The sequence below is a fragment of the Cibotium barometz genome, chromosome 49 (genome assembly GCF_041138505.1).
Source record: "Cibotium barometz isolate CiBa-2024 chromosome 49, ASM4113850v1, whole genome shotgun sequence".
Classification (NCBI taxonomy): domain Eukaryota; kingdom Viridiplantae; phylum Streptophyta; class Polypodiopsida; order Cyatheales; family Cibotiaceae; genus Cibotium; species Cibotium barometz.
Window position 1 is genome coordinate 42813075 of NC_141094.1, and position 26553 is coordinate 42839627.

Below are 26553 nucleotides of genomic sequence, written 5' to 3' on the forward strand. Positions count from 1 at the left end.
ATCAGATGGACGTGCGCACAGCTTTCTTGAATGGAGATTTGAATGAAGAAATTTACATGGAGCAGCCAGAAGGATTTGTTATTGCAGGGAAGGAAGATCTTGTTGCTCGTCTTCATAGGGCTTTATATGGTCTTAAACAAGCTTCACGAGCCTGGTACATCAAGTTTGATCTTTTTCTTACCTCCCATGGTTTTCTCTCTTGCTCTTCTGATCCCAACTTATTTACCAAACACCAAAATGGTAGTTTTGTAATCCTTGCCCTTTATGTGGATGATACAATCCTTGTTTCCAATGATTTGGGATTTCTACACCAAAGTAAGCAGTTGTTATCTTCGGCATTTGATATGGTGGATCTTGGAGAGCTTCACTCGTGTCTTGGCATTCAGATTCAAAGGGATCGCAGTAAAATTTTATTACTTCGACAGTCAAAGTTTATTGAAGATACTATTAAGAAGTTTGGTTTGGAATCTGCACATTCAGCAACTACTCCTTGTCTTGCGAGTTCCATGAAAAACACTTCTGATGGTGGTGGCCAGCTTGTTACAAATCAACCATATGCTAATTTGGTTGGATGTCTTCAAGTTGTTGGTTTGAACACTCGTCCTGACATTTTGTTTATTGCTAACTATCTCGGGCAACACCTTGCATGTCCTTCTCTTAAGCATTGGTCTTCAGCAAAGCGCGTGTTGAAATACTTGAAAGGCACTATAGATTATGGTTTGGTTTATCAACGACAATTCACATCCGACTCCATTCCATCTCTTTCTCTTTTGGGTTACACAGATGCAGATTGGGCCAGCTCACATTTATCTATGCGATCTACTAGTGGCAATTGTTTCTTCATTAATGGTTGTCTTATTTCTTGGACCAGCAAGAAACAACGTTGTGTTGCAGTTTCTACAACCGAATCTGAATATGTTGCGGCATCACTTGGAGCTCGTGAACTCATTTGGCTTCGACAAGTGTTGACAGATATCGGCCATTCTCCTCTTTCTAGTACACCCTTGCGGTGTGATAATCAGAGTGCTATTAGTCTTGCAAAAGACTATGTCCAACATAACAAGTCACAACATATTGCTGTGCATTACCATTATGTTCGATACGAAGTACGCAAAGGCACTATCATGATTGAACATTGTCCAAGTGACCAGATGATTGCAGATATTCTTACCAAAGGTCTCAATGAGTCACGCTTCATTCTCTTGCGCTCAGATCTTGGAGTTGCCTCGGGCTCACTCTTTCTAGATTAGGCTCTTTACTCTTATGGTAGCTTTGTACATATATCGTTGTAATCTTCTAGACACCATGCACTTTGCACATTCCACAATTGCTCACTATGACCTCTTGGTCCTTTTGTATATTTGTACATAGATGCACAATGCACTTTCACATCATTACTTCTGGTTCATATTTTCACATTTGTATAGGGGCTTGGGTTTTTCCCTTGTACTCCCCAAGGGTTTTTTTCATCCATAGCTAGAGACCCTTGTTTGAGTGGGGGTGTTGGAGCTCTATATATGGCTCACTCTACCTAACTTGGTCTCACCTATATATATGTATCTTGTCCTCAATATGAATCAGTCTTTGGGAGCGTACATGATGTGTTCGTCTCTTTCTCTCTACATTTCAACACCTTCAACACCAATGACCAAACAAGTCTTGATCCCAACGAGAAACCCTATCACACAAGACATGGTGATTGATGGTGAAGCTTCTACATCATAAAATATTACTATTGGCTATTCAAGCCCCAACCCCACTAGTTTCCCTAGAGCGACCCACAAGGAAGAGAACCCATAAGCTCTATCCAGTCTTATGACCACCATTAAAGTTCAAAATTGAGATCCCGAAACCAGTAACAAAGGGTACTCCGAGGCAACAAACACTAATGGAGCACAGTTGCTGGAAGGGATGGTTACAAAAAACCTACAAATACCTTCCACGAGGTCCAGGTACGATGGAAAGTAGGATGGGGGGACTTATCCTAACATCACTACTTTTACTCTCCACGTTTTTCTCCCCCACAAAGTTCATGTTCGTGTCAAAGAGGGAGTTTGTTGGAAAAAGCTAACCCATGACAATATAGCTTGCATCAACATGCATAGTAATATAGCTCCTATGCACATGCTAAAAATCTGACTAACCATGTTTATATTTAAAAAAAAGATGATTAGAATGAGCACATGTCAAAAAAAAGATGATTAGAATGAGCACATGATTACAAGCCATGAGTATGGACTTTTCATGGATTGATATGAGTGACCCTATCCTGGACTCGGATTGGCTAGAATGGTACTATTAACGGTAGCTGAGTATTCCTCCTTTCCAAACCCACTCATGCTATTTTTATGCACCACTAGGGGAGAAATCCACCTTTTTGGACTCGTTCTACCTACAAGTTCATCCCCTTGCACCATGTTTTACCCATAAGCATCCCAAGTTGTTCACAAGATCTTACTTATGCTGGTATGTTGAGAAACATGGACCAATGCTAGACTTAAGCTAAGGTGGATTAAAGAAAATGCTAAACATGATTAATACTAAAGAATAACTAAAAAGAGATGAATAAGAAATGCAATCAAATGGACTTACTTGATATTGCTTAAGATGAGTTTATTGTATTTACATTGCTTGACGGTGTCCCTTTTATATGAGGTGGCTACTAAGAAATCTTGTGCACATAGTTTAGCAAATGATGTTTTTGGGGATTGAAGATTATGTTTTTCTTTGCAAGGTCCACAATTGCAACTGCATAGGAAATTGTTATAAATTGCGTCTATAAGTGGGTCTAAAATTGCGTCTAGTTTCAAAGGAACTAGACGCGATTATAGATGTGTTTATAGACGCGATTATAGATGCCCCGTAACTTGTGCGTCTATGTAGTGCATCTATGCTTGCTTTATGTTGTAGTGTGACCATAATTTAGAAATATACATAGGGTTCATGCCAATATCTTGCGGAGCCGAAATATGGCTTGAAACACGTTAAAATATGAAAATCTTATTTAATAAAGATTACTATACACAATATGGTCTTCTTCCTTCAACTAAGAGGATACCTCAATCTAAGACAGTGACTTCCCTCTCTTCATGTTGCCCTCACACCCTCTCTTCATGTTGCCCTCACATCTTCACATCTACGGAATATGATGTAAGATGAGATATTTGAAGTAATTTAAAAAAATAGTAATAATGAGACATGCTCCATCTCTTCCTTTTTGTAGAAGTTATGGATTAATCATGCTGCTCACATTCAAGGCAGGGCATCTCACATTCATACAAAATGAAAGATCCTTCATCTCTTCCTTTTTGTAAGAGTTATGAAATCATGGTGGTCACATTGAAGCAGGGCAGGCATGTCACATGTATCGCAAGCGTAGGACATTTGTGAGTGGAAGCACACCCAAAGAAGAGCGAGAAGAAGGAGGAGGAGGCGGCGGAAAGAAGAATAGGTCTTGCAGCTTTTATGTGTCCTGTCAGTTTGGCGCAGTGCTAATTCCTTTACTTTGGTTCTTTGTAAATGGGGCAGATACGCTTACTGTTAGAATTTGAGGATTGATGCTCGTCATATTCAAGCTTCAGAGTCAGTCTAAGCACGAGAGATCGATAAAAAGATAATGTTCACGATGGTTTAGTTGCTAATGCGGATCAATAAGCTGTAACTTCTCACAGGGGGGGAAAAAAAAAACATGCAAACTCAAGTTCTTCCTTCTTCTTCTTTTTTCCTGAACATGCAGGAGAAACGGAGGTTATGAGATGAGTTCACTAAAGCAACAGACGTTGCAATGTTAGAAGAACGAAGATCTCGAGACCTTCTTTGGAGCAGTCCAGCAAAAAGGGAGATCTTGCGTTGTTAAAAGAGGGTAGATCCGTCCAAGAAACGGAGAGTTATTGTTTTCCTCGTGCAAAAATCCACGGAACGAGGCTTAAAATACAAGAGTGACATTTGGTGGCTGCAGAACCTAAGGACATTTTGAACGCCGTGGGTTGCGTGCCGTGAGGGCGGAAGAGGGCACACCTCATGAATTAAATCCATTATGCCCAGCAAAATCCCACTCTCATGGCGTATGCTGCGTTGTCTACCAAAACGTAGTGCTCAGTTTCCTTATACAAAAAGAAGAAAAAGAAACTACACCAATGACACGTACAAAGACGATGGACCAATGCACAAAATGCCGTATTGAGGCTTTGAACGAATCGCGACGGAAAACAAAACCTGTAAACTAGTAGGGGCGGTGCTGCCTTTGCTATTACACCTTATCAATGCATTGCAGAGGTACTGATGCTACCCTGTAACGAGTCTTCATCATCAATGGAGGGCGCTGATGTTGGTAGAGGGGTTGATTTGGTTACGTTGGCGGGGCTGCCAGGAGGCGGAGTGAAACCCCGCCACATGTATTTTTTAGGGCCATCCTCCTGGCAGCTTGACGTTTCCTCACCAGGCGCACTCGTACCGCCGACCCCAGCTGCTTCCTTCAGTACGTTGTGCTGCTTATCAGCTAACGGGGGTGCAGGACCTGCATACAGCTTGTTTCAATTCGAAATGTTGCATCGATGGCGAATCCCCCCGAGCAATCATCAACAGCAGCAGATGAGAAAGATGCCGCATCTACCATATCTGCAGGCTGCACCATCACTACACGTAGTATTAGTACTAAGAACAGTACAAGTAGCATTACAACTAAGGCCTTGCAGCTTGTAGCCATCTTTCCCTGAGGTCTTTCTCCAACGACCTTCCAATTCTTCGCCTGGCCGCGTGCATATTATTAATCCCCCTGCGTAGGGGGTGTGTTTGACAAATAACCCACTCATTTGGCTACACAAAGTAATGAGGGATAGTCCGCGCTTCCATGAGGAGAGTATCATGAATATTATGCACAATAATTTATAAAAAAAATAGTATAACCGAACCTTAAAACAACACATCCATAAATGAAGCTTACGACCTGCTCTAATTAGTAGTAACTAAAAGACACATATCTATACTAAGCCTCTTCATCTACAACTCTCTCTCTCTATCTTTCTGATTTTTTCTTGCAGACTTGATTCATATTCACGAGGTATTGGGCTAGGCTAAATGTTCATTTTTCTCAACAAACCATAAAAACCTATAAATTCAAAATATTACACGGCTATCTTACAAATTTGCAAATAACTCAACCTTTAAGTTTGCATGTTTACTAAAATTGGAGAATCTTGCAAGTCCACTATATATAGTTTACATGTTTCTTTATGTGAATCTTGCAAGTCACAAGGAGCCAATCCACTAGAATGAGATAAAACGTGTGAACCTCACTCATATCACTAGGCTTTGTTTCACAAGGAGCCAATTCATCAAAATGAGGTAAAAATGTAGATTCTTCTCCAAGAATCGGAATTATGGTCCATCCACCTAGAAGAGAGAGAGGTCTATCATAGACCCCACGTCCAACCATGGTAAAACTAACTCTTCTATGATATGGTTGTTTTAGGACAAAGTTGATCCCTCGTTTGGGTGATTATCATGTACATTTACTAAGAGCCCTTGCTAGCTACTATAGACAAAGTTGATCCCTCGTCTGGGTGTCAATGTTAAAAACGAAACAGGTCTTATTTGGAACAAGTCACATACACATGAGATTGTAGTAATTATATGGACGACTAAGGAAGTTAAAACACCCAACAAGACCTAAAATCGAGCGATCAAAACCAAACTATTATTTCTCATTGTTTTCCCTCTCAGCAGAATGGTAAGCTAGGGTGACGGACCAGTCAAGCAATGCCATGGGAGACATGTAGCCACCCACCAAAGCTTCTGGATTCCAACACCAAATCGAGTGTGGCCATGGGGACACTTAGAACACCGCTCAACCTTGGAACTTCTCACACACATGCTCTGCTTTCACGCCACCACATAACTCACTCACTCAAGCAACATTATTCTTGTATTACTTCCAGAACGAGTACAAGTTCACAATTGAGCAACTGCTCACACAGGACTAAAAACACACTCTTCTGCAATCTTCAATTGGCGCTCACTTTCTAGGGTGCGATCCCAGCTTGGAGTTGTAGACCGACACCAGGTCTCCTTGTTTGAAAATTTTGAGCTTGAGATGTCTGTCAATCCAGGCTTTCCTTCTCTGCTGCACTATTTCTATCCGTAGAGAGCTGAGTTGCCTTTCCTCCTCTAAAGCTAAGAGCTCTTGTGTTATATGCTCCCGGGATTCCTCCATTGGTAGCTTCTCTTGGATGGCCACTCTCAGACTGGGCACCACAAATTCCATGGGCATTACAGTCTCTAGTCCATGTACCAGCTTGAATAGTGTTTTCCCACAGTTGAGACTTTGTATGACATGCGAAATGAGGTGGCATCTAGGTTTTAGTCCCAATCATTTTTGTTGGCATTTATGATCTTTAGAATTTTGGTCAAAACCTTGTTGGTGGATTCTGCCTGGCCATTGCACTATGGGTAATAGGTTAAGGATTTCTTGTGATTGATGAGGTATCTTTCTATCAAACCTTTCATTACTTTGTTCATGAAGTGCCTTGGTCACTAACTATCTCCACCGAAAAACCATGCCTAGCAATGATGTCCTTGAAGAGGAACTTCACTACCTCTTTTACGAAATTTCTCTTTACAACTTTAACTTCCGGTTACTTTTGGTGAAGTAATCAGTTGTTGCCACAATTATGTATTCACATGTGCTGCCTTTCATGGGTGACTTGATTGGTCCAATAGAATCCAATCCCCACTTTATAAATAGAAACAATGGTAAAATGGGGGAGATGGGCAATCTATCAGAATCACCGGGTTGACCCATCCGCTAACAGATGTCACATTGCTTTGCGTCACTATTGGCATCTCTCATGACTGTTGGCCACCACAAGCTTGCTTGTAAAATTTTTCAGGCTGTAATTTCTCCACCCATGTGTCCTCGTGTAATGTCGCAGTATGCTTCTCTTAGGACCGCTTGATGCTCTTGATGTGGGGGGACTCACTTGCACAGGATCTGGTCTATGCCTCTTTTGTACAATTGTCCCGCAATCATGGTGAAATTTTTGCTCCTTAAGGCAACCCTCTTCTTTCTATCAGTAGTGTACTTTTCTAGGACTGTTCCATCCTCTAGAAACTGCGTCATATCATAATACCAATTCTCTTGTACTTCTACAACCTCAACCACATGAAGAGGTTGGCATTCGAGAGTTGATCATCCATAGCGAGTCCTCCAGAATCCAATCTCGACATAAAATTTGCTATTGCAATTTCTTTTTTGGGTGTATTCTAGATGGTGAATAGTAGGAGCATCCATCTTGCCATCTTTCCTACCCAAGTTCTGTTCACTAGATAAATAAGGTCTCGATGGTCCACATGGAAAAAAAAATTGTTTCCCAAGAGGTAGTGTCGAAATTTGTTCCCATCATAAATCATAGAGAGAGCTTCCTGCTCTATTGTTCTTTAGTTTCTTTCTACCCTTGTGAGGGCTTCTTGCATAGTGAATACGTTGCATGTACCCCTCTTGCTTCTCCTGCATTAGTGCATCACCCACTTCTTTGTATGAGGCATTTACATAAACATGGAATATCTCATTTCAGTTTGGGGTGATCACCCCCACTGGTGTAGTTAACACCATTCTCTTCAGCTATTGGAATTCTTCTTGACACTCCATGTTCCATTCATACTTTTCATCTTTCTTGGACAGTGCATACAATGGGTTCGCCACATGTGCCAAATATTTTAAGAATCTAGCATGCCACTTGACTTTACCAAGGAACCACTCAAGTTGCTTGATGTTCGGTGGAGCGGACATTTTGGATATGGCCGTTGCTTTAGTAGGATATATGGCCAATCCTTTGGCTTATACAATATGTTCGAATAGAGTTTCTAATTTTAGTGCAAAGGCACACTTGGCTGGATTTAGCTTGAGCCTTATATCTCTTCATCTCTGCAGACATAGTGTTATGAGATTAACAGAAAACACTATAAGGTAAGACTAGAAAAGATTATTTATATGCAAAATGTTTGCATATAAATAAGGTTCAAGGGATTTCAAATTGGAAATACCTAAAGAAAATGTTAATAGACATTAAGATCAATGTAAAAGGGATATAGGTGGTGCATAAGGAAAGCCCCCCAAAGGCCACAGAAGTAGGCACCCCCTTCTAGGGGAAGTTGATGGATAGTGAAAGGGCCATGCCTAGCCATTGAAAGGTCAAGGGGCTGAAGTTGGAAGGTCATGCATCACCTACGCCTATATAACCATGTGTTTAGGGTCCATTTGGGATTATGGTTAGGTGGAGAATCAAAGTTCTAGTCTTACAAGTCCTCAAGCTATTGATGCAAGAAGCATTACATTGGTATCAGAGCTAAGTTATTTCTTTTCCATGTTTCCATTAAGCTACTCATTGCTAACTCTAATATCTACTCCTCCATCTCTTCTCTATTCATTTCCATAAGACAATCCTTAATCTCTTATATATTCATTTTCATAATCCTCATATTTCTCAAATCTTCTCCATACAAATACTTATTACCTAATAGATTGGGCATACCTCTTGCGTAGTTGATTTTGAGCATACTTATTGCCTAATAAATTGGGCATACTTTGGAGATTCTACATGAACCAAGTGGAATATATGAAAACCTTTAAGAGTCATTGAAGTAAATATCAACAATGTAGAATCAACAAAATTGTTCTTCACATCATTAAAGATAATTCATAATTACCTAATCAAGTAAGGTCGTTGTGTTGCATCTTTTTTTTGCTTTGTAAGAAAATTTCTTTCTTATTGTTAGACTAAATGGCTTCTCAAGGGTGGGAAGGATGAAAATGGAGAGAAGGAAGAAAACCCAATGTCCTCTTTCCACATGGAAGACGATATTACAAAAACAACTGAAATAGATATGCAAGATTTAGATCTTAATAAGTATGAGGATATAGAAATGAAGGAATGAAAGACAACATCTATAATATAGAGAATAAACTTGAGAAAATGATGGGTATTCTTAGCTCCTTAATGAGAGGGGAAGTATTGGGATTAAAATAAATATCTAAAAATAACATTGATGAGGGAAGGAAAAAAACTCTAGAAAAAGGATTGAACAAAACCATAGTTGAAGAGGGTCCCAAAACTACAGATTTAAAGGCACCCACTTTTAGTGGAGAAGAGAAGGAGAGAAATAAAGATGCGGTCCATATTTTTCTACAAAAATGGCAAGATTTGCATCTTTTAAGAAATGTGATTGATCATAACCACCGAATTGAAGCTATCCTATCCTTACAAGACAAAACGTATAAGTGGTGGATGAGCTTAGTAAAAGCTAGGCAAGTACTTGATTCTTGGGATTCCTTTAAGGAATTATTCTTAAAGGAATATCTTTCTAAAAATGAAGAAGATTGAAATTGGGAGGAGTGGGATAATTGTTCTATGGAACAAAAGAATTTAAATCTCACTCAATATATAGCTTGCTACAAAGAAACTGTCTTAAAGCTTAACGAAATAGAAAATATTTAAAAAGCAAGAGGCTTCATTAAAGGCCTAAAAAGGGAGCACAAGAAGGAAGTTCACTCCAAACAACCAAGAAACTTAGATGAGGCTATAAAATTTGTAAAAACTTTTGATGATAACATGGGTAATGGAAATCGTAAAGAAAATGATTTAAAAAAATCATATAAGCCTCATGAAGAAAAATTTAGCTCTCAAAAAAGAAAGGGTTTTTGATTGAAAAAGGAAGAACCTCTTAAAAAACAAAAATCCAATTGTACTAAGTTAAATCTAAAAAAGTAAGATTTTGAGAACACGGTTAAAGAATAACTTTGTTTCTCTTGTCTTGAGCCGGGACATGATAAAATGAATTTTCCTAATTCCCAAGGATAAGAACTTACTGGAAATGATAATGATAAGCCTAAAGGAATGCACACTTAAATTATTTTCATTGGGAAAAACATTTTTGAGAAGCTATTTGCATAATACACTAACATTTGAGCAAAAAGCAAAATTTATTACATTGCAAGGAGAACACAATGTACTATCTTCTCCTTTGATATGTAATATTGAGCTCCAAAAGCTTCATCAAGAGAATGGAATAGAACAAATGTTTTTCTGTTATGCAATGTTTGAGTTTAAAAACCATTGTGAAATTTTTGATTCAAGTATTTGTGAAGTAGTGAAGTCTACTTTAAACAATTAATTAGAAGAATTTAAAGATGTTTTTCCAAAAACATTGCCAGAAGGTTTATCTCCAGATAGAGGGACATATCAGTTTGATAGAAACACAATAAGTTGAAAAGAAGTTCGCTAAATATTTAGAACAAGGCTTTATTAGGCCAAGTAAGTCTCTCTAGACTTCACCGATATTATTGGTAAACAAAAAAGATGCATATATATGCGCTTGTGCATATATTATTATGGATTAAATTTAATTATAATAAAAAATAAGTTTCCTATTTCTAGGATAGATGAGTTATTTAATCAATTCAAAGGTACTAAATATTTTAGTAAGATAGATTTAAAGTTTGGATATCATCAAGTACAAGTTAGAACTGAACACATGCCAAAAACAACATTTAGGCCATATTTTGGGCACTTTGAGTTTTCAGTTATGCCTTTTGGTCTAGCTAATGCTATATTTGAGAAAATCTGTGGTGGTTTTTATTGTTGATGATATATTATTCTTTAGTCAAAATGAACAAGAACATATCGAGCACCTTAGAAAAGTATTTCAATTATAGAAGAAAAATAAATTATTTACCCCAAAAAATCTAAATTATTTGAAAGTAAAAGTTAAACAAAGCTCAAAGTAATTATTCAACTTATGAAAAAGAACTATTTGCAATTGTGCATGCTTTGAAAAAGTGGATTCATTATTTGTATAGTGCCAATTTGAAAGTATTGACTAACCATGAAAGTCTCAAACTTCTTGTTGAAAGCTCTATGCATAGCCTTCTTGTAAAAGCTCAATGCATATGCTCTATGTATAGGCTTTATACATAGAGGTTGTAAATAGGGCTTGTAAGCTTATGCAAGCTCTATACATAGAGTTTATGCATAGAGCTATATGAATCTAGCTGAATGCATGAATTAAGATCTATGCATAAAGCTTAATACATAATGTTTTATGTATAAATCTTATGGATGAGCTTTATGCATAAGGCTTCACATGCGTTATGTTTTTATGCATAAAGCTTTTTTTGATGTAGAGTGCCTTGCATGAATGGAGAGCATAAGCTTTTTGAATGTTTATACTCTCTTATACATATAACATATATTTCTTATGCTCTGTTTTTCTATGCATAAGGTATTCTCTTTATTCATAGAGTTTATATATGTTATCAAGGTAAGATCTCTTATCCATGTAAAACAAGATCATGTTTATTACACCATTGGGTGATGGGATTAAGGGTTAGCATAGTGCATAAGGCTTATAGCATAGAGCTTATGCATAAGACTTATGCATATGGCTTATGCATAGAGCTTATGCATAAGTCTTGCATAGAGCTTATGCATAAGACTTATGCATAGAGATTATGCATAAGACTTATGCATATGGCTTATGCATAGAGCGTATGCATAAGTCTTGCAGCCTTATTATGCAAGCTTATACTTAAGGCTTGCAAGCCTTTTTTTTTTTTTTTTTTTCGAGAAAAGATCCTTTCATTAGTTATGTAAAAAAAACGCCCGTAGGGCTACAAAAGAGATCTCTCCTGCTCCTAACAGAGAGAAGAGCAATGAATACATCATGGCAGCCCGGGAGACTCTCCCTAGGTGCTGCAAAATACAAGCATCAGTCTAAAGGACTGAGCGGCTAAATCATACAATGGGGGGGGGGAAGAGCCAAACAGGTGGCCTGTAGTGCCAACGGGGGGATCCCGTGTGTAGGGTGTAGAACGGGCCGCAGCGCCAAGTGGTATGAAAGGCCTGGCGCCGTAAAATCGCCTCATCCGAGTCTCCCCGGATGCGGTCGTACTGTCCTCGCAGGGTGTGGATCAACTCCTGCCAAATCCCCCGAACAGTCTCTGCTGGTGGCTCTAATCTCCCCTCAAAGGCCGTGAAGCACCGGGCCCTCCAGGTGAACCAGATGGTGAGGCTGCTGAGGAGCTCCCATCGTAAATCCCTCTCCTGTGTCCAGCTGTCGGACGAGAAATCCGGTGCCGGAACCAGGCGAGGCTGGCCCCTAATAAATCTGATGGCCTGACTGCCCTGCTCCATCTCATAGCCCATAGCAGGCCCTGACGAAGTCGACCAAGCAGCGGCACCCCACGTAAACATACCCTCTGGAGAGAGGGGGGCTAGAATACGCAGCATCCGCAGCCAAATCTGCTGTGCCTGAGGGCAGTCCCAAAGGCAATGTCTCTGTGTCTCCATAGGGTGGCCGCATCGGACGCAGGCCGCCGGAAGACCGCTATAAACAAGCCAAGTGCCAACTGCTGAGCCCCTGTGGGCGACCAGCCACTGAAAAGCCGAGATCCTGCGGGCCTGTCAACTAGCCCAGAGTCGAGCCCAGAAATCCTCCAGGAACTCCTGTGATAGTCCCTGCAATCGCCAATGCCCCGCTGCCGTTGGAGAAACCGTCCTCCTCGCCGTCAAAATATGCCGTCCCAGCCGAACAGTATACTGGAAAAAAGTGATCTCTGTGGCCTCAAGGGATGCATAAGGATCATGCCACTCGTACTCTCCGGGGTCCCACTGTAGCCGGGCCAAGGGGCGTGCTGCATATGCCCATATACGCCAATCCGGGAGCACGTCAGCAGGGTCGGGGTCAATATGCCACTTCCGAGAAGCGGCAGCCACTACCCGAATCCTCTGAAAGGTGCACTCTGCAACCAAAGGCGACTCCACCTCCACTCTCTGGAGTCGGCCCTCATCCTGAATCTCATAATAGAGGCATCTGCCATCCTCAGTGCTAGCTCTGACAGCAATCAGGATCTCCAACTGTGTGAAGGCACCCATCCACCGTGGGGCCACTGGCTCGAGAGGTGTGAACTACTCCTCTGAAAGTGCCTCCTGAATATCATCCCTCATAATCAACCCCCCTCTGAAGTGACTCAGCCTCTCCACCTGGGTCTCCTCTGGTAGACTGCAGAAAGCCTGCCAGTCTCCAAAACTACGAGCTGGGCCTGCCGCTAAAGGTCCCCAGGCTAGACGAGGCCGAGAACCCAGCATATGACCCTGCTCTGTACGAACCGCTGGGCTCCAGATAAGCGGCTGCCTGGCCCGCTCCTCAACACAAGACGGAGGCCGCTGAGAGAGCCCCGGTCTCAGCAGCTCCCAAGCTCTCAGGATACTCAAAGCAAATCTGTCCTCCCATCCTCTACTGAGGCCTGTCCTCCTCATCTCTATGAATATCCAGCGAATCTCTGGTGCCCAAGTACCCCCTGCAGGAGGCGCCCGGGCCTGCAATCGCTGCAAGAGGAGCTCTTTCCAAGGCTCAGCGCCTGGAAGCAACCCCCGAACAATAAGCTTCCCCAATAAGGCTCTACTCTGATCGACTGGATCTATAATGCCCAAACCGCCCTGAGCCAGCGGGAGTGTAATAACTGCCCATGCAACCTTTGCCCGAGCTGGCTGACCGTCCCGCCCAGACCACAGAAAGTTCCTGATCAGCCTCTGTACCTGGCTGATGCAAGAGCTCGAAAAAATCCAGCAAGACGTAATGTACCACATGGTCGCTAACAGCACCTGATTTGCCACCACCACCCTCCCAGCCAAGGATAGTCGAGCTGTACTCCAATACAATAGCTTCTTCCGAATGCTCAGAAGAAGCGGGGCAATCTGCTGCTCAGGTGACAAATCGAGGCCAATCTGGCATCCCAAATACCGCACTGCTGTGCCGGGAGGAATCCATCTAAAACCGGGGTCCGGACTCCATGCCGGAGTGGGAGCACTACTGATCCAAAAGGCCACTGTCTTGCGCCAATTGATCAATGCTCCCGAAGCTGCACTAAAAACCTGGAGCGACTGCTCTGCCCGAATAAGATTGGCCTCTTGGCCATGCAAAAATAAGCCCGTGTCGTCTGCAAACTCAGCATCAAGCAAATCCTCCCCCCGGACTGGGAGCTGAAGTCCTCTCAAACCAACCTCCTCTGCCGTCAAATACATACTCATAGCCTCCGCAAAGAAGAGAAAAAGGAAAGGGGCGAGAGGACACCCCTGACGGACTGATCTGGTCAGCTCAAAACTCGGCCCCCGACCTCCTGCAATCAGCACCTGGCTGCGAGCTGTGGAATACAAAGCTGCCACCCCTCTGATCCATCCTGGCTCAAAGCCCAGGCGTAGCATAGTGCCCTCTAAGAATCCCCAATCAACTCTATCGTATGCCTTCTCAAAATCGAGAAGCATCACGACCAAGTCCTCGCCAAGAAACCTAGCTCGGGCCGTCGCCTCCCAGAAAGTAAAGATGTTGTCAAGGATACTACGCTCCTTGACAAATCCTGTCTGAGTAGCATGAATCAACTCCCCCAGGAAGGGCTGGATCCTCAAACTCAAGGCCTTTGCCAAGACCTTGTATACAGTATTGAGGATCGTAATAGGCCTCCAATGCCGAATGTCATCCGATACTCCCTCCCCCTTGGGGATAAGATAGATCAAGCCCTCTGAAAAGCTCTGCGGCATCACCCCAGTGTCCAAAACATGCTGAAAGCCCCTGCGGAGGCCTGGCCCCAAAAGGTCCCAATAGCGCATAAAAAAGGCCGGCGTCAGTCCGTCCTCCCCTGGGCAACTATGTCGCGGCAGGACCCTCAAGGCCTCGGCAAGCTCAATCTCTGACAGAGGCGCACCTAGAACTGTGCGCATATGGTCTGTGACCCTCCTCTGCACATGGGCCCACACAGTCTGTCTGCATACATCTCGATCCTCAGTGGCTGGCTCCGCTGAAAGCAAGTCACGATAAAAAGCAGTGGCAATGGCTCTGATCTCCCCGAGCTCAGTAGCTATCGATCCATCCGGTCTAGCAAGCTGGCGAACCCCTGCTCGCGCATGACGGGGTCCAGTGATCTCAAAAAACTCCCCAGCCACTCTATCACCAAGCTGCGTCCACTGAGAGGCCTGACGACGATAGTAAAACTCATGTCTCTGCTCCTCTGCCTCTCTAACCTCCTGGCATGCCTGGCTCAGCTGGGACGCCACCCACTCACATGCAGGCTGCTGCTCTTGAAGGCGCTGTAGCGAAGCAAGGCTGCGTCTCAGCCGTTGCTCCCGCTCGCGAATCTCTCCCAGTCGTGTCAAAGCTGCAGCGTGTAGAAAAGAGCTAAGATCAATGAGTCCCTGGGCACACTGGCCCGCTGCATCCTGGTCAGAGCACTGACTATCATGCCAGATCCTCTCAATGTCCTCAGCGAGACTGGGGTCTGCAAGTACCCTCTCTGGGATCCTCAACTGCAAGCTGGGCTCCCGTGTCCCCTCCTCCAAAGTCAGTATAACTGGCGCATGATCTGAAAATGAGGTGCCAGCAAGAATGCCGACGGAGCCCCCTCGCTCCCCCAACCAATCGCCCACATAAAAGCGATCAATCCGAGATAGATTAGTCCCTCCCTGCCGGCGATCCGACCGAGAGAAACTAAGACTGTCCTGAGACCGGGAGAAAGCCCCATGCTGCCATGCATCAGTGATCCTCAGTGTCATACAAAACCGGTCCCAAGCTGCAAGCTCCGTGCCGTGCACTGTAACATGACTGCCTCCCACCCTATCTCCCGGGTCCTCAAGCATGTTGAAGTCTCCCCCAACACACCAATGTGCGGCCTCTGGCAATGCATCTGTAACCTGAGTCCAGAACTCTGCTCTGGCACTAGCATGATTGGGCGCATAGATGTTGAGCACACCCAATAGCTCATCATGCATCCTCAGAATGACATACTGTGCTCTACCAGGCACAATGATCCCACGGTCCACAATGGCCTGCCGCCATGCATCTGCAATAACCATGCATACTCCTCCCTGTCCACCCAACGGACCAAACCCTGCAGACCAGAAAGTGTCCCATCTACCAGGCATCACCGAACCATATCTCCGGATCCTGCTCTCACCCAAGTGGTGCTCCTGCATCATCAGAATGTCAATGCTGCCACCAACCAGACATCTCTGTAGCTCCTGCCTCAAGCAGCCTCGATAGCGTATAAAGTGTGCTCCGCCAAGGCCCTGTACATTCCATGAGATGATCCTCATGGATGTCCTACTGAGGTGGATGCTGTCTCAGCCGTGCGGCGGGCCTTCGCAAGCGGCTTGGATGGAGAGTAGTCCCCATCCGAACGGCTGCGAGTCTGCCCACCCGGTGTACTGCAAGAATCCCGGATCAGGCGCCAGTGGCTGTGACCCATGGCGACTGCCTCCTGCTCTGACATAGTAACCTCGTGAATGCTCACATATCCTGGGTCGCGCGCCAAATCTGCAACTATGCGCACGACCAAATGTCGAATCCCGGATGTATGCACACCCCCGGGATCCAAGACAAAATGAGCCAACTCCCAAAGTCGGCCTAGCACATCTGTAACCTCCAAATCGCTCATGTGATGTGAAAACTCAACTGCCTGAGTCTTCAACGTGCTGAGAGCGAGCTCTAGAGTCCACTCCCGGTCACAAGGTCCACATAGAGGGAACGAGAAGGCCACTGCTGAGTCTAGTGCCTCCTCCCCGCGGGCCGGAGGTATCACTACATGCACTCGGATGGGTGCTGGCTCATGGGGGCCCTCTGCTCCAAAAAGCCGTGTGAAGGTATAATCAAACGCCGCCGAGCGCTGTCGAATGCCGAGGCGACTCAGCCGACTACGAATAGATGAAATCCGTGAGGCCCTAATCGGCATAGGTCTCCTCTGTGATGCTCGAGCGAGGTCAGTGCTCAGCGCCCTCCGGACTGCAGGTGAGCGCCAGGGAGCTGCCAGGACCTCCCGGGAAGGCGAGGCGGGCGGAGGGGGAGGAGGGGGAGGCGAGGGAGGAGGAGAGGGAGCCGCTGCCGAGACCGGAGCGGGGGCGGGAGGAGGCGATGGTGGAAGCGAGGCGGTGGGAGGGGATGGGTGTGGGGGAGGTGAAGGAGGGGGAGCTGGCATCTCCTGGTCCTCGGTCGCTGCAGGGGTCTCCTCCTGAAGGGGAGCAAATCTGTTCCTCACGGGAACCCAGTGAGGCTGAGACTGTGGCTGCTGCTGCAGCGGTACCTGGGCGTGCTGCTGTGGCTGTCTCCCTCGACGGCGCCCCTGTCCAGGCTGCCACTCCGAGGTCTCTGTGGCCTGAGCAGGTGTCCCTGAGGCAGCCTGCCGAGCCGAATCTGTGGGCGGGCCATCCGTGGCCTGCTGCTGTGGTGAGGGCCGAGGTCTCCTGCGAGGGCAGGCCTTGGCCAAATGACCGACCTGCCTGCAAATGAAGCACTGGTTCGGGAGCCCCGAGAACTCCACTCTCTGATCTATCCACCCCCCCCCCTATCCTAGGTAGCTGAATGACCTTAGGAAGGGAGGAGATGTCAGATACTAACACTCTGACCGAAGGTAGCCCAGCTGCTCTGGCCACCACTGAAGCTGCTGAGGGGCCCGTCTCAAGAACCGAGCCCACCAGTGCTCCGAGCCTGGAGAGGAGCGGAAGATACTCCCGGCGGAGACCAGGGAAACAAACTGTAATATGGAAGAGGCGCTCTCCCTGCTCCGCCGCAGCTGGGTCAAATCCATGCTGCCAAGGCCTGAAGAAAGCCCGAGCACCCCTGATATCCAGAGGACTCATGGCAAGGACCTTGGCAACGCTCTGGGCGGCCTCGAACTCGATCTGATAATGTCCCCGGCCCAAGAGCTGTACATCAAGGATCTTGCCCACATCTGCAAGAAGGCGAGCCTGAAGTAGATCCCTGATCTCCCCTCTGCTGGGGCGAGTGCCGACTATACGGCAGATGGTGGAGTGAGCCTGAAGGCGTTCCACCTCTGCGGTGAGGCTCGCTTCCTCTTCCGGCGAGAGAGAAAGCCTGATGGGGAGGACCTCGGTGGCGGGCGAGGGGGCTGCGGAAGAGTCCCTCTGAGACGAGGCGGGAGGAGTCTCCATCAGAGTCTGAAGCTCAAGCGAAGGCGAGGCGAAAGCGGAAAACCTGCAAGAAGCGGGCTGCACACCAAGAGGCGGAAGGACGGAAGACGAAGAGGGAAAAAAACAAAAACCCCCAAGGGGTGATAAGCAGGGAAGGGGGGGGGGGCGAAAAGAGGAGAGGCCCAGAGGGGGGGGGGCGGCGACAACGCGAGGAGGAGGGAGGCGGGGCGCTGCTGAATGGAGGCGGCGAGAGCAGGCGAAGAGGCGGGGGGGCGACCAGGCGGCAGCGGAGGGGGGGGATGACAACAGGCGGCAGCGGGGGGGTGAGGCGAACAGGCGGCAGCGGGGGGGGTGGCGAAATGGCGAAGAGGGGGGCGCAGCGGCGAGGAAGGAGGGGGGGGCGGCGCAGCAGCGAGGAAGGAGAGGGGGGGCGCAACGGCGAGCAGAGGGAAGCAAGCGGGGGGCGGAAGGAAAACAGGCGCGAGGAGGGGGGGGGAGCGAGGGTGCGCAGAGCAGGGTGAGGCGGGGAGCTTCAGCGAGCTTGTTTCGAGAAATCTAGCAACTAAGGCTTGCAAGCCTTACTATGCATACGATTGCATAAACCTTATTCATAAAGCTTGCATAAGACTTACCTATAGAGCATTACACATAAGCTTATGTATAGATCATTACACATAAGCTTATATATAGATCATTATGCATAGGCTTTATGCATAAGACTCTATGCGTTCAGCTTTAGGTATAGGCTTCTATGCATAGAGCTCAATGTGTAGGCTCTATTTACAGAATCTATGCATATAGATTTTTGCATAAGGCCTTTATAAATAGCTATTTATGAATAGAGATAGCTTCTCTCTCCATCCTTGTTCTAATTACCTTCTTAATTTTGTATGGAGAGAAGATAAGCTAATGTATAAGTTATTTTTAAAATCTCCCTCAATGGCGGCTGGGAAAAAGAAGCCGGTTTGACGCTTTTTTTTATATTTTTAAAGTCTCCCTCAACGGCTGGGGAAAAGAAGCCCGTTTGACGCTTTAAATGTTATTTTTTAAAATCTCCCTCATGGCTGGGGAAAAGAAGCCCTGTTTTATGGTTTACATAATGCTTTGTGTAATGCATAATGATTTGTATTTAATGAGCCGCATATATATATGTTATCCTGCTAGATGGAGCCTCTCAATCTTGAAGAGAGAATAGCGTGTCCATGCATGCGATGTAAGTACCAAATATTTCGAAAACGAAGAATTTGCAACCAGCATGTTCATGACGCTGGCATATTTCCAATGGAGCGCTTGCAAAATTTACGGTTTCAATCGTACAACCAAGCAAGTGTGCAGCCACATCTTGATAACATTGCGCTCCATTGTACAACCAAGCAAGTGTGCAGCCGCATCTTGATAACATTGCGCCTGTGAATTCTCGTCCCCAACAAAGGATGAGGATATCGCAGGAGGGAGTGACAGATGGAGCTCAATTCACAGCACCCGAGGGAATGGAAGAAGGTCAGGAAATGGAAGAAGGTCCAATGGAAGAAATGTTGGATGCCTTCATCGAGCAACAAGAAGCTCTCTTCGAGGAGCATGAACATGAAGATCATCAACCATGACATTCTCAACGGTCAAATTATAAACCAGAGGAAGAGACCATGCGTAAACTTGCACGCCTTCCATTATACAATGGTGCCAACATATCTGTATTGTGTGCATCTCTTACGATGCTAAATTTGCAGTCAGTTTTTGGATGGTCTAATACAAGTGTCACTGAACTATTCAAGTAAGGACTTTTTTTGGAGATTACACCTACTGTTGAAATGATAAATTATCAACTTGTATTTGAGAAAATCTTAATAGTAACGATCAGATATTGCCATACTTGCAGGCTTTTGAAAGACCAGATATTGCCCCCTGGCAACAAGATGCCTCCATCTCGTGCAGATGCCAAGAAGTTATTGAAATCCATAGGCATGGATTACAATAATATTCATGCTTGTCGCAATGATTGTTGCCTCTTCCGCCATGAATATGAGCATTTGCAAGGTCATTTGTTGCTCTCATTAATAGTTCCAGGAAAGTACAAGGTGAAGAACATGGATGTATATTTGGCACCACTTATTGACGAGTTACGCACCTTGTGGAATGGAATTGAAGTGAAGGACATGTCAAAGCAGCAGAGTGGCCAAAGACTTACAACTGTGCAAGGTATTCTCATGTGGACAATGCATGATTGGCCTGGTTATGGAGAATGCTCAGGTTTGTCTATATCGGGTTACAATGCATGTCCTGTATGTGGTCCTCGACTTGATTCAAGATACTCAAAAGCATTACGAAAGAATGTCTACAAAGGACATGTTAGGTATCTTCCAGAAAATCATGAATTGCGGGATGGTAATCTAGGAAGACCTCCTCCAAGTGCATTGAAGGCAAGTGATTGGAAGATCAAATGGAAGGAATGTGGAAACTTGGCATGTCCTGGGATGAAGAGGCTCTCTATCTTTCACCAACTCCCCTATTGGGGTGATCTCCTTATAAACCATTTGCTTGATCCGATGCATATTTTCAAGAATGTAGCTGACATTCTGTGGAAGACCATGACAGGAAAAAAGGAGACTAAAGGCCAAAGGGATGACTTGAAAGAGATTGGTTGCATGCAAGAGTTGTGGGCTTGCACTAGACCCAATGGAAAGGTGCTACTTCCAAGAGCCCCATGGGTTTTTAGTAAGATGGAGGAACAACAAGTCAAGAGGACAATTTCAGAGTTTCGGACTCCTACAGGTTGTATGCATTTCTTGAAAAGTGCATTTACAAAGGATGATGATCTTAGTGGCCTCAAGAGTCATGATTGGCACAAGTTTCTACAATTTGTGCTACCCATAGCAATAAAAGATTGCCTCACTGAAGACATTAGAGCTACTATCTATAGGATTGGCACATTGGTGCGTTAGATTTCTTCAAAAGAGATAAAGAGAGACACTTTGGAGACAGCACGTTTAAACTCCATAGAGGCAGTATGCATGGTAGAGAAGTTTTTCCCTACAAGTTTATTAACAATCCAGATGCATCTGCTAGTTCATGTTGTAGATGAGGTTGCAGTTGCTGGAACAGTCCATTCAAGATGGATGTTCTTTTTGGAGAGGTTTATGAAGACATTAAAGGGATTTGTTCGCCAAATGGCTTGCCCAGAGGGTAGTATGTCAGAAGGGTGGCTGATACAAGAGTCCCTTGTTTACATCACTGAATATTTAAGTTCCTCAGATCCAGAGATACCTCGACTATGGTCTCAAGAGTCTAACAGGCGAGTCATTGGTGAGGAACCTCAAGGCCAAGGCATTAAGAGAAAGATGGATAACAATTTGAGGGAAAAAATCAACAAATTTTGCATCTTGAACTCTCATGTAATGGAGAAGTGGATTGAGACATATGAAGCTCTCAAGCGACAGCGAGTACAAGATCGTTTAAGTTTCAGAAGGAATCGCACTACAAGAAATCTCCCATATCCAGAAGGTATGCAAGCTCTTCCGGACTTTCCCACAGGTAGATGGCTAGAAGCTACAATTTTAGAAGCCAAACGTGCTGGTTTAACTATAATAGAGGAGGAGGAGGAGCTTACAAAAGGATGCGATTGGCATGTAAGTGTTTAAGTTCTACATGTCTCTCTTTTTTTTCTCTACATGTCTCAGTGTTTGATTCTCCATCAACAATCTTTATGTGCTATTTGTAGTATCACAAACATGGGGCGTTTTGGTCACATGGACGTCATTTTCGAGTAGAACGAATAGACCAAAGAAGAGCAACCTTTGATTGTGGTGTCACAGCACAGTTTATTCAAGAAAGTCGTGCAAGTGCAAGTGATGATAACACAATTACTGGAATGCTTGATTACTTTGGAACCATTCAAGATATATTAAAGGTTGGCTTTAGAAGTTTTGAGTTGTTTATCTTTGATGTGAAGTGGTTCAAGGTAATCACGAGTGGGCCACATGCAACTGTACGTAGAGACAAGAGTGGCCTCATCCAAGTGGACTCCACAAAGGTATGGACCGATCAGCAAGATACTTTTGTGCACCCAGAACATTGTGAGCAGGTTGTCTTTAAAGTGGATCCAAAAGATCCACGCTGGCTATTTGTGGTTCAAGTCGCCCCCCCACAGTAAGAAAATTTTTGAAGAATTTGAGCTACAACAAGGTGATGTGGATGCACAGGGTGGTGGAGAGCAGCAAGAACAAGCCGATATCAACAATGAAGAGGAGCAAGCAAATGAAGAGGAGAAACTAGAGCAAGATCCAAATGAAGAGGTGCAAACCAAGGAAGCTGAAAAACATGTTGAGGAAGAAGACATAGATGATGAAGACATCCTTCATCAAGGGACTTTTAATGATGAGGATGCTGAAATGTACATAGACATAGATCTCTATGGGGCTACTGATCTTAATGAGGATGATAGAATAGATAATGATTTTTAAAATGATGTATCTTAATGATTATGCAAATAGTTATGACATATTTGTAATGATTTTATGACATTGAAGGTCCTTTCATTGTTTACCATTGTTAATGTTTACCATCATAATCATTACTGTAGGAGCAAGTTGATATAGTTTTACCAATGTTGTTTATCATTGTTAATGTTTGTCATATGGTTCTTTCATTGTTTACCGTGTAATTTTCATTTCGCACAAGTTTGTCATATGGTTTTTTGTCCAACAGGCCATGGGTGACTCACCGCCCTACGACTACAGTCCTGATTTCTCATTTAATCCTACACCGCAGGGCATGAGTCCCCAGCAGTTATATGGTTTTCTTTCGTCCATGACTCCAGAGCAGAGAGCCATGGCTCAGAGTTATTGGGGTTCTGGGGCAGGGACATCTGCCTCACCATCTGGCTTCCCGACGCCAGTTCCCACACCCGTGGGTACGACAGTAGCTCCCACACCTCATACCACACAGCCTTCCACTCCTCTTACAGCTCGATCTACCACCTCTTCACATAGACGGTGCTCACATAGTAGGTCTTCAGGGGGAGGTTGTTGTGGTGGTAGTACCACAGATGCTGTGACACCACCACCACGTGAGCGTCATCCTTCGCTCTCATCTGTTGATAGCACACCCATAGGGTCACCTTCCACTCCCTGGGGTGCACATGACCATGACAACAGCAAGATATACACAATTAGGGATGGGGCACCAATAATGAATAGTGCAGGGAAGGCAATGAAGACACGCATTCGACAATTGTGCACTATACAGTGTCACGACTCTGTCATGACTAAATGGGATCAGCAAGATAAGGGGAAGAAAAATTATATAAATACAAAGATAAAGCAAGAGTTTCAGCCATCTGACCCTATGAATGTCGTCTCTAATGAGTGGATACAGTATACAGCTCGCATTTTGATGGGGCATCGTAGGTCAGAGGCGAGGGATGCATTTAGAGAGGGGAAAGAGAATCCTGTTTGGCTAGATGACAGGGAGTGGGCAGCCATTGCTCAGGAGCTCACAGAGACACCAGAGAGGTTTCAACAACAAAGAGAGGCGGCAAGGGCAAGACTGCAAACAGTAGGGGCTTCTCATCTTGGGAGTGGTGGTTATGAAACCATGCGCCATGAATTCGTAAGTATTTGTAGCAATTTTATTTATGTAAATGTATGTATGTGGGCTAAATGTTGATTTCTAAAAGTTATAATTGTTAATCGTTTGTGTAGGAGTTGGCCATGAGAATCGCCCACCAAGTAGGCGAGAGGAGAAGTACGCGCACAAACATGGCCTTGTGGCCTTATTTGAGATGCTTGAAGAAGAAGGAGAGACCGTCAATTGGGAGGCATTACCATGATGTAAGATGACCTTCAAACTAATGGCATATGATCAAAACATTCTTGAGTATTAATGTTAAATTTAATTTCTTGTTTATCAATCTGGAAAATAAAAAACGAGCACGGTTGTTTTTGTGCTCTATTTTAGACAGAATGGTGCTGTCTGTTTGCTGTTGTTGATCCTGTTCATTACAGGCAGCCAAGCAACAGCCAGGCAACACTATTCTGCCCAAAAAAAAAATTTTGGTACAGCGTCGGTATATTCCCTGGTATGTACACCGGTATATTCATTGGTATATCTGCCGGTACTGGCGTCGGTATAAAAGCCGTTGAACGTCGGTATAGCGCTTGTTGGTATACACACCGGTATACACCTCGGTATAGACGCCGGAATAGCCATCGGTGTTAGCGCCGGTGAGCGTCGGTATAGACACCGGTATAGGCGTCGGTATTGTTACCGGACGCTTATATCGACTTCATGGTTCCGACGCGTATACTGGCGTTTATATCGATGACGGGGCCTTTTTAGACCCCGTTGAATGACGTCGGTATAAGCGCCGGTATTAGGCTAACATGTAGTAGTGTCTGTATGGTGTAATGACACTTACATGGACAGTAGGTGTTTCTAAAAGAAAAAGATACTCTCTCATAGTAGAAAGGGAGTTTAAGAAATCATGAATGACAAAGTAATATTCCTCTACTAAAGGAAGTGTTTCTATAATTTAAATACTTATAAAAGAGAACTCATTCCAAGTTGAGTGGCTACGTTGAAGAAAAGGTTTCCTGAGTCTGTTTTCGAGGATGAAAAGTTTTCTTTCAAGGGGGCAGAAATGTTATGACACTGACTCGAAACACTATAAGGTAAGACTAGAAAAGATTATTTATATGTAAAAGTGGGGAAAGGCTATCAAGTGGTCTATAGAGGCTCTTTGGGGAAAGGCTATCAAGTGGTCCATAGGAATAATCCTTTGAGTGTGTGGGGATTTTTTGCCACTCGTGAAGAAATGGCTCAAGTGAATACATAGTAATATTAATGAGAATTTCAACAACAAAAATAGAATCAATTTCATGTTATTGCAATCAGTATTGGGACACCTTTCTCTCTCTATCTCTCAAGATAGGTTATGAACATTCATCGTGAGGAGTGGACGCCAATATGTGGGTGTGAATGAATCGATATAAATGGATTCTATGCCATCGACTCATCAAAAGTACTGCATAAAATAATTGAGCCATTCCCCTTCCTCGAGCATTGGTGAAAAAATATTATTTTATTTAGATACATAAGATGGGCAATGGTTGTATGATATCCATTTGTTGCCTCTTCATAGGCAAATATTTTAGGAAATACCAAGTGAAGGGGATGAGATTATAGATTAACATATAAATAAGAGAGAGGAGTATATCTTGGATGCAAATAAAGGATCAAAACCTATAGATGACTCCAAAAAGTGATGCAGATAATGAAAACAGTTTCAACTAGAGCCTCTTTCACTATCAATTTCAAGGTTAGAGCTTGGACACCAGGCATAACATGCATAATTTATTTGGATCCCATTGCAAGAATGAGTTGCTGGTATACTATTCATAGTCAATATCATGTAAATTCATTCTAAACTCCCATGTATGATGTAATGTGGACCCAAAGTCAGCCTATAGTCTCCACATCTTGTTCGAGTATAAGCTCATAGTTTGGATACTAGCAATGTCCTTGGGAATTGCACCACCACTTTGATTACAACATGTTATATTAATAAACTTCAAAGTTTGATTGTTGTTCTTAGCATTATTATGCCTATGTTTCACTAACTCATGTATATGCCTATGTTTCATTAACTCATGTATCTCTCTTTTAATCATCTTTTTCAATTAACCACCTTTGAACTCCAACTCCATGTGAGTACTTTCTTTTTCTCCCCCAAATCATGCTACCTACATTAAACATGTTGTTAACACAAGATTATCAATTAAGGAACCTAGATCTAATTTAAAGACAAGATTATCAATTAAATAATGTAGATCTAAATTTTAAAATGTACGTCCACCATGAAATATGCATGTGTGACACAAAGAGTGACACCATCTCTTTGTGCCTAAAAAGCTAGAACCATAACATCATAAGCCACCTACCTCAGGTGGTAGAGTTTCTAGAGTTATTTATGTAGATGGAGTCTAGCTTGATGTTGAGGCACTTGTAGAAGTTTTGATGGACTTGAAGGTTTGGTTTGACTCTCCCTTCCCAAGGTCGATTTTTACATGGAAGGTTCGATTCTGATTTGGTTCTTTCCTTTTTTTATTTTGGCAGTGTCAATGGCCAAGATTGAGGGCCAGTCCATTGATGTTGCTTTTGTCAACGAGGTTAAGGTTGTTTGCTTTGTTTTTGGCACCCAAATCCATGTTTTACTCTCATAGTAGCATTGAGCTTGAAGAAGACTAATTTTAATCCATCAAGGAATAACTTGTGGTTTGGATTGATTTTTGTTATGGTGTCTCCTAGGTTTCTTGTTGTTAGTGGGTTGGTGAGTGAGAACTAGTGGAGAAGCTTCAGGGACCCACTTAAGGGTAGGTTGTGGCTTTCCTTTGCTAATGCCCCTGCTAGAGCTTATTCTTTATAGAGATAAATGTGGTCGTGGGGCATGAAGATGAAGAATTTTCTAGTGGTGAAATGGATGTCAATGTGGAGGGAATGGCATTGGATTGTGTTGATGTTGTGTCTTTCTCCTAGTGGCACTGAAATTCTTGTTGTTGGTCCAACGCAGGCAATGTTCGTGGACTGTCAAAGT

The 26553-nt window shown here is 44.1% G+C and overlaps 1 protein-coding gene across 1 annotated transcript in view; it reads right to left on the reverse strand.

The window, feature by feature from the left end:
- Positions 1–4498: 4498 nt before the first annotated feature.
- LOC147610605 (uncharacterized) overlaps positions 4499–26553 on the reverse strand; it is a 67556-nt gene continuing 45501 nt past the window's right edge. The window contains exon 2 of the mRNA XM_086786590.1: positions 4499–4624. Within this exon, the coding sequence (XP_086642716.1) occupies positions 4499–4624 (126 nt within the window). The remainder of the gene's footprint in view (positions 4625–26553) is intronic.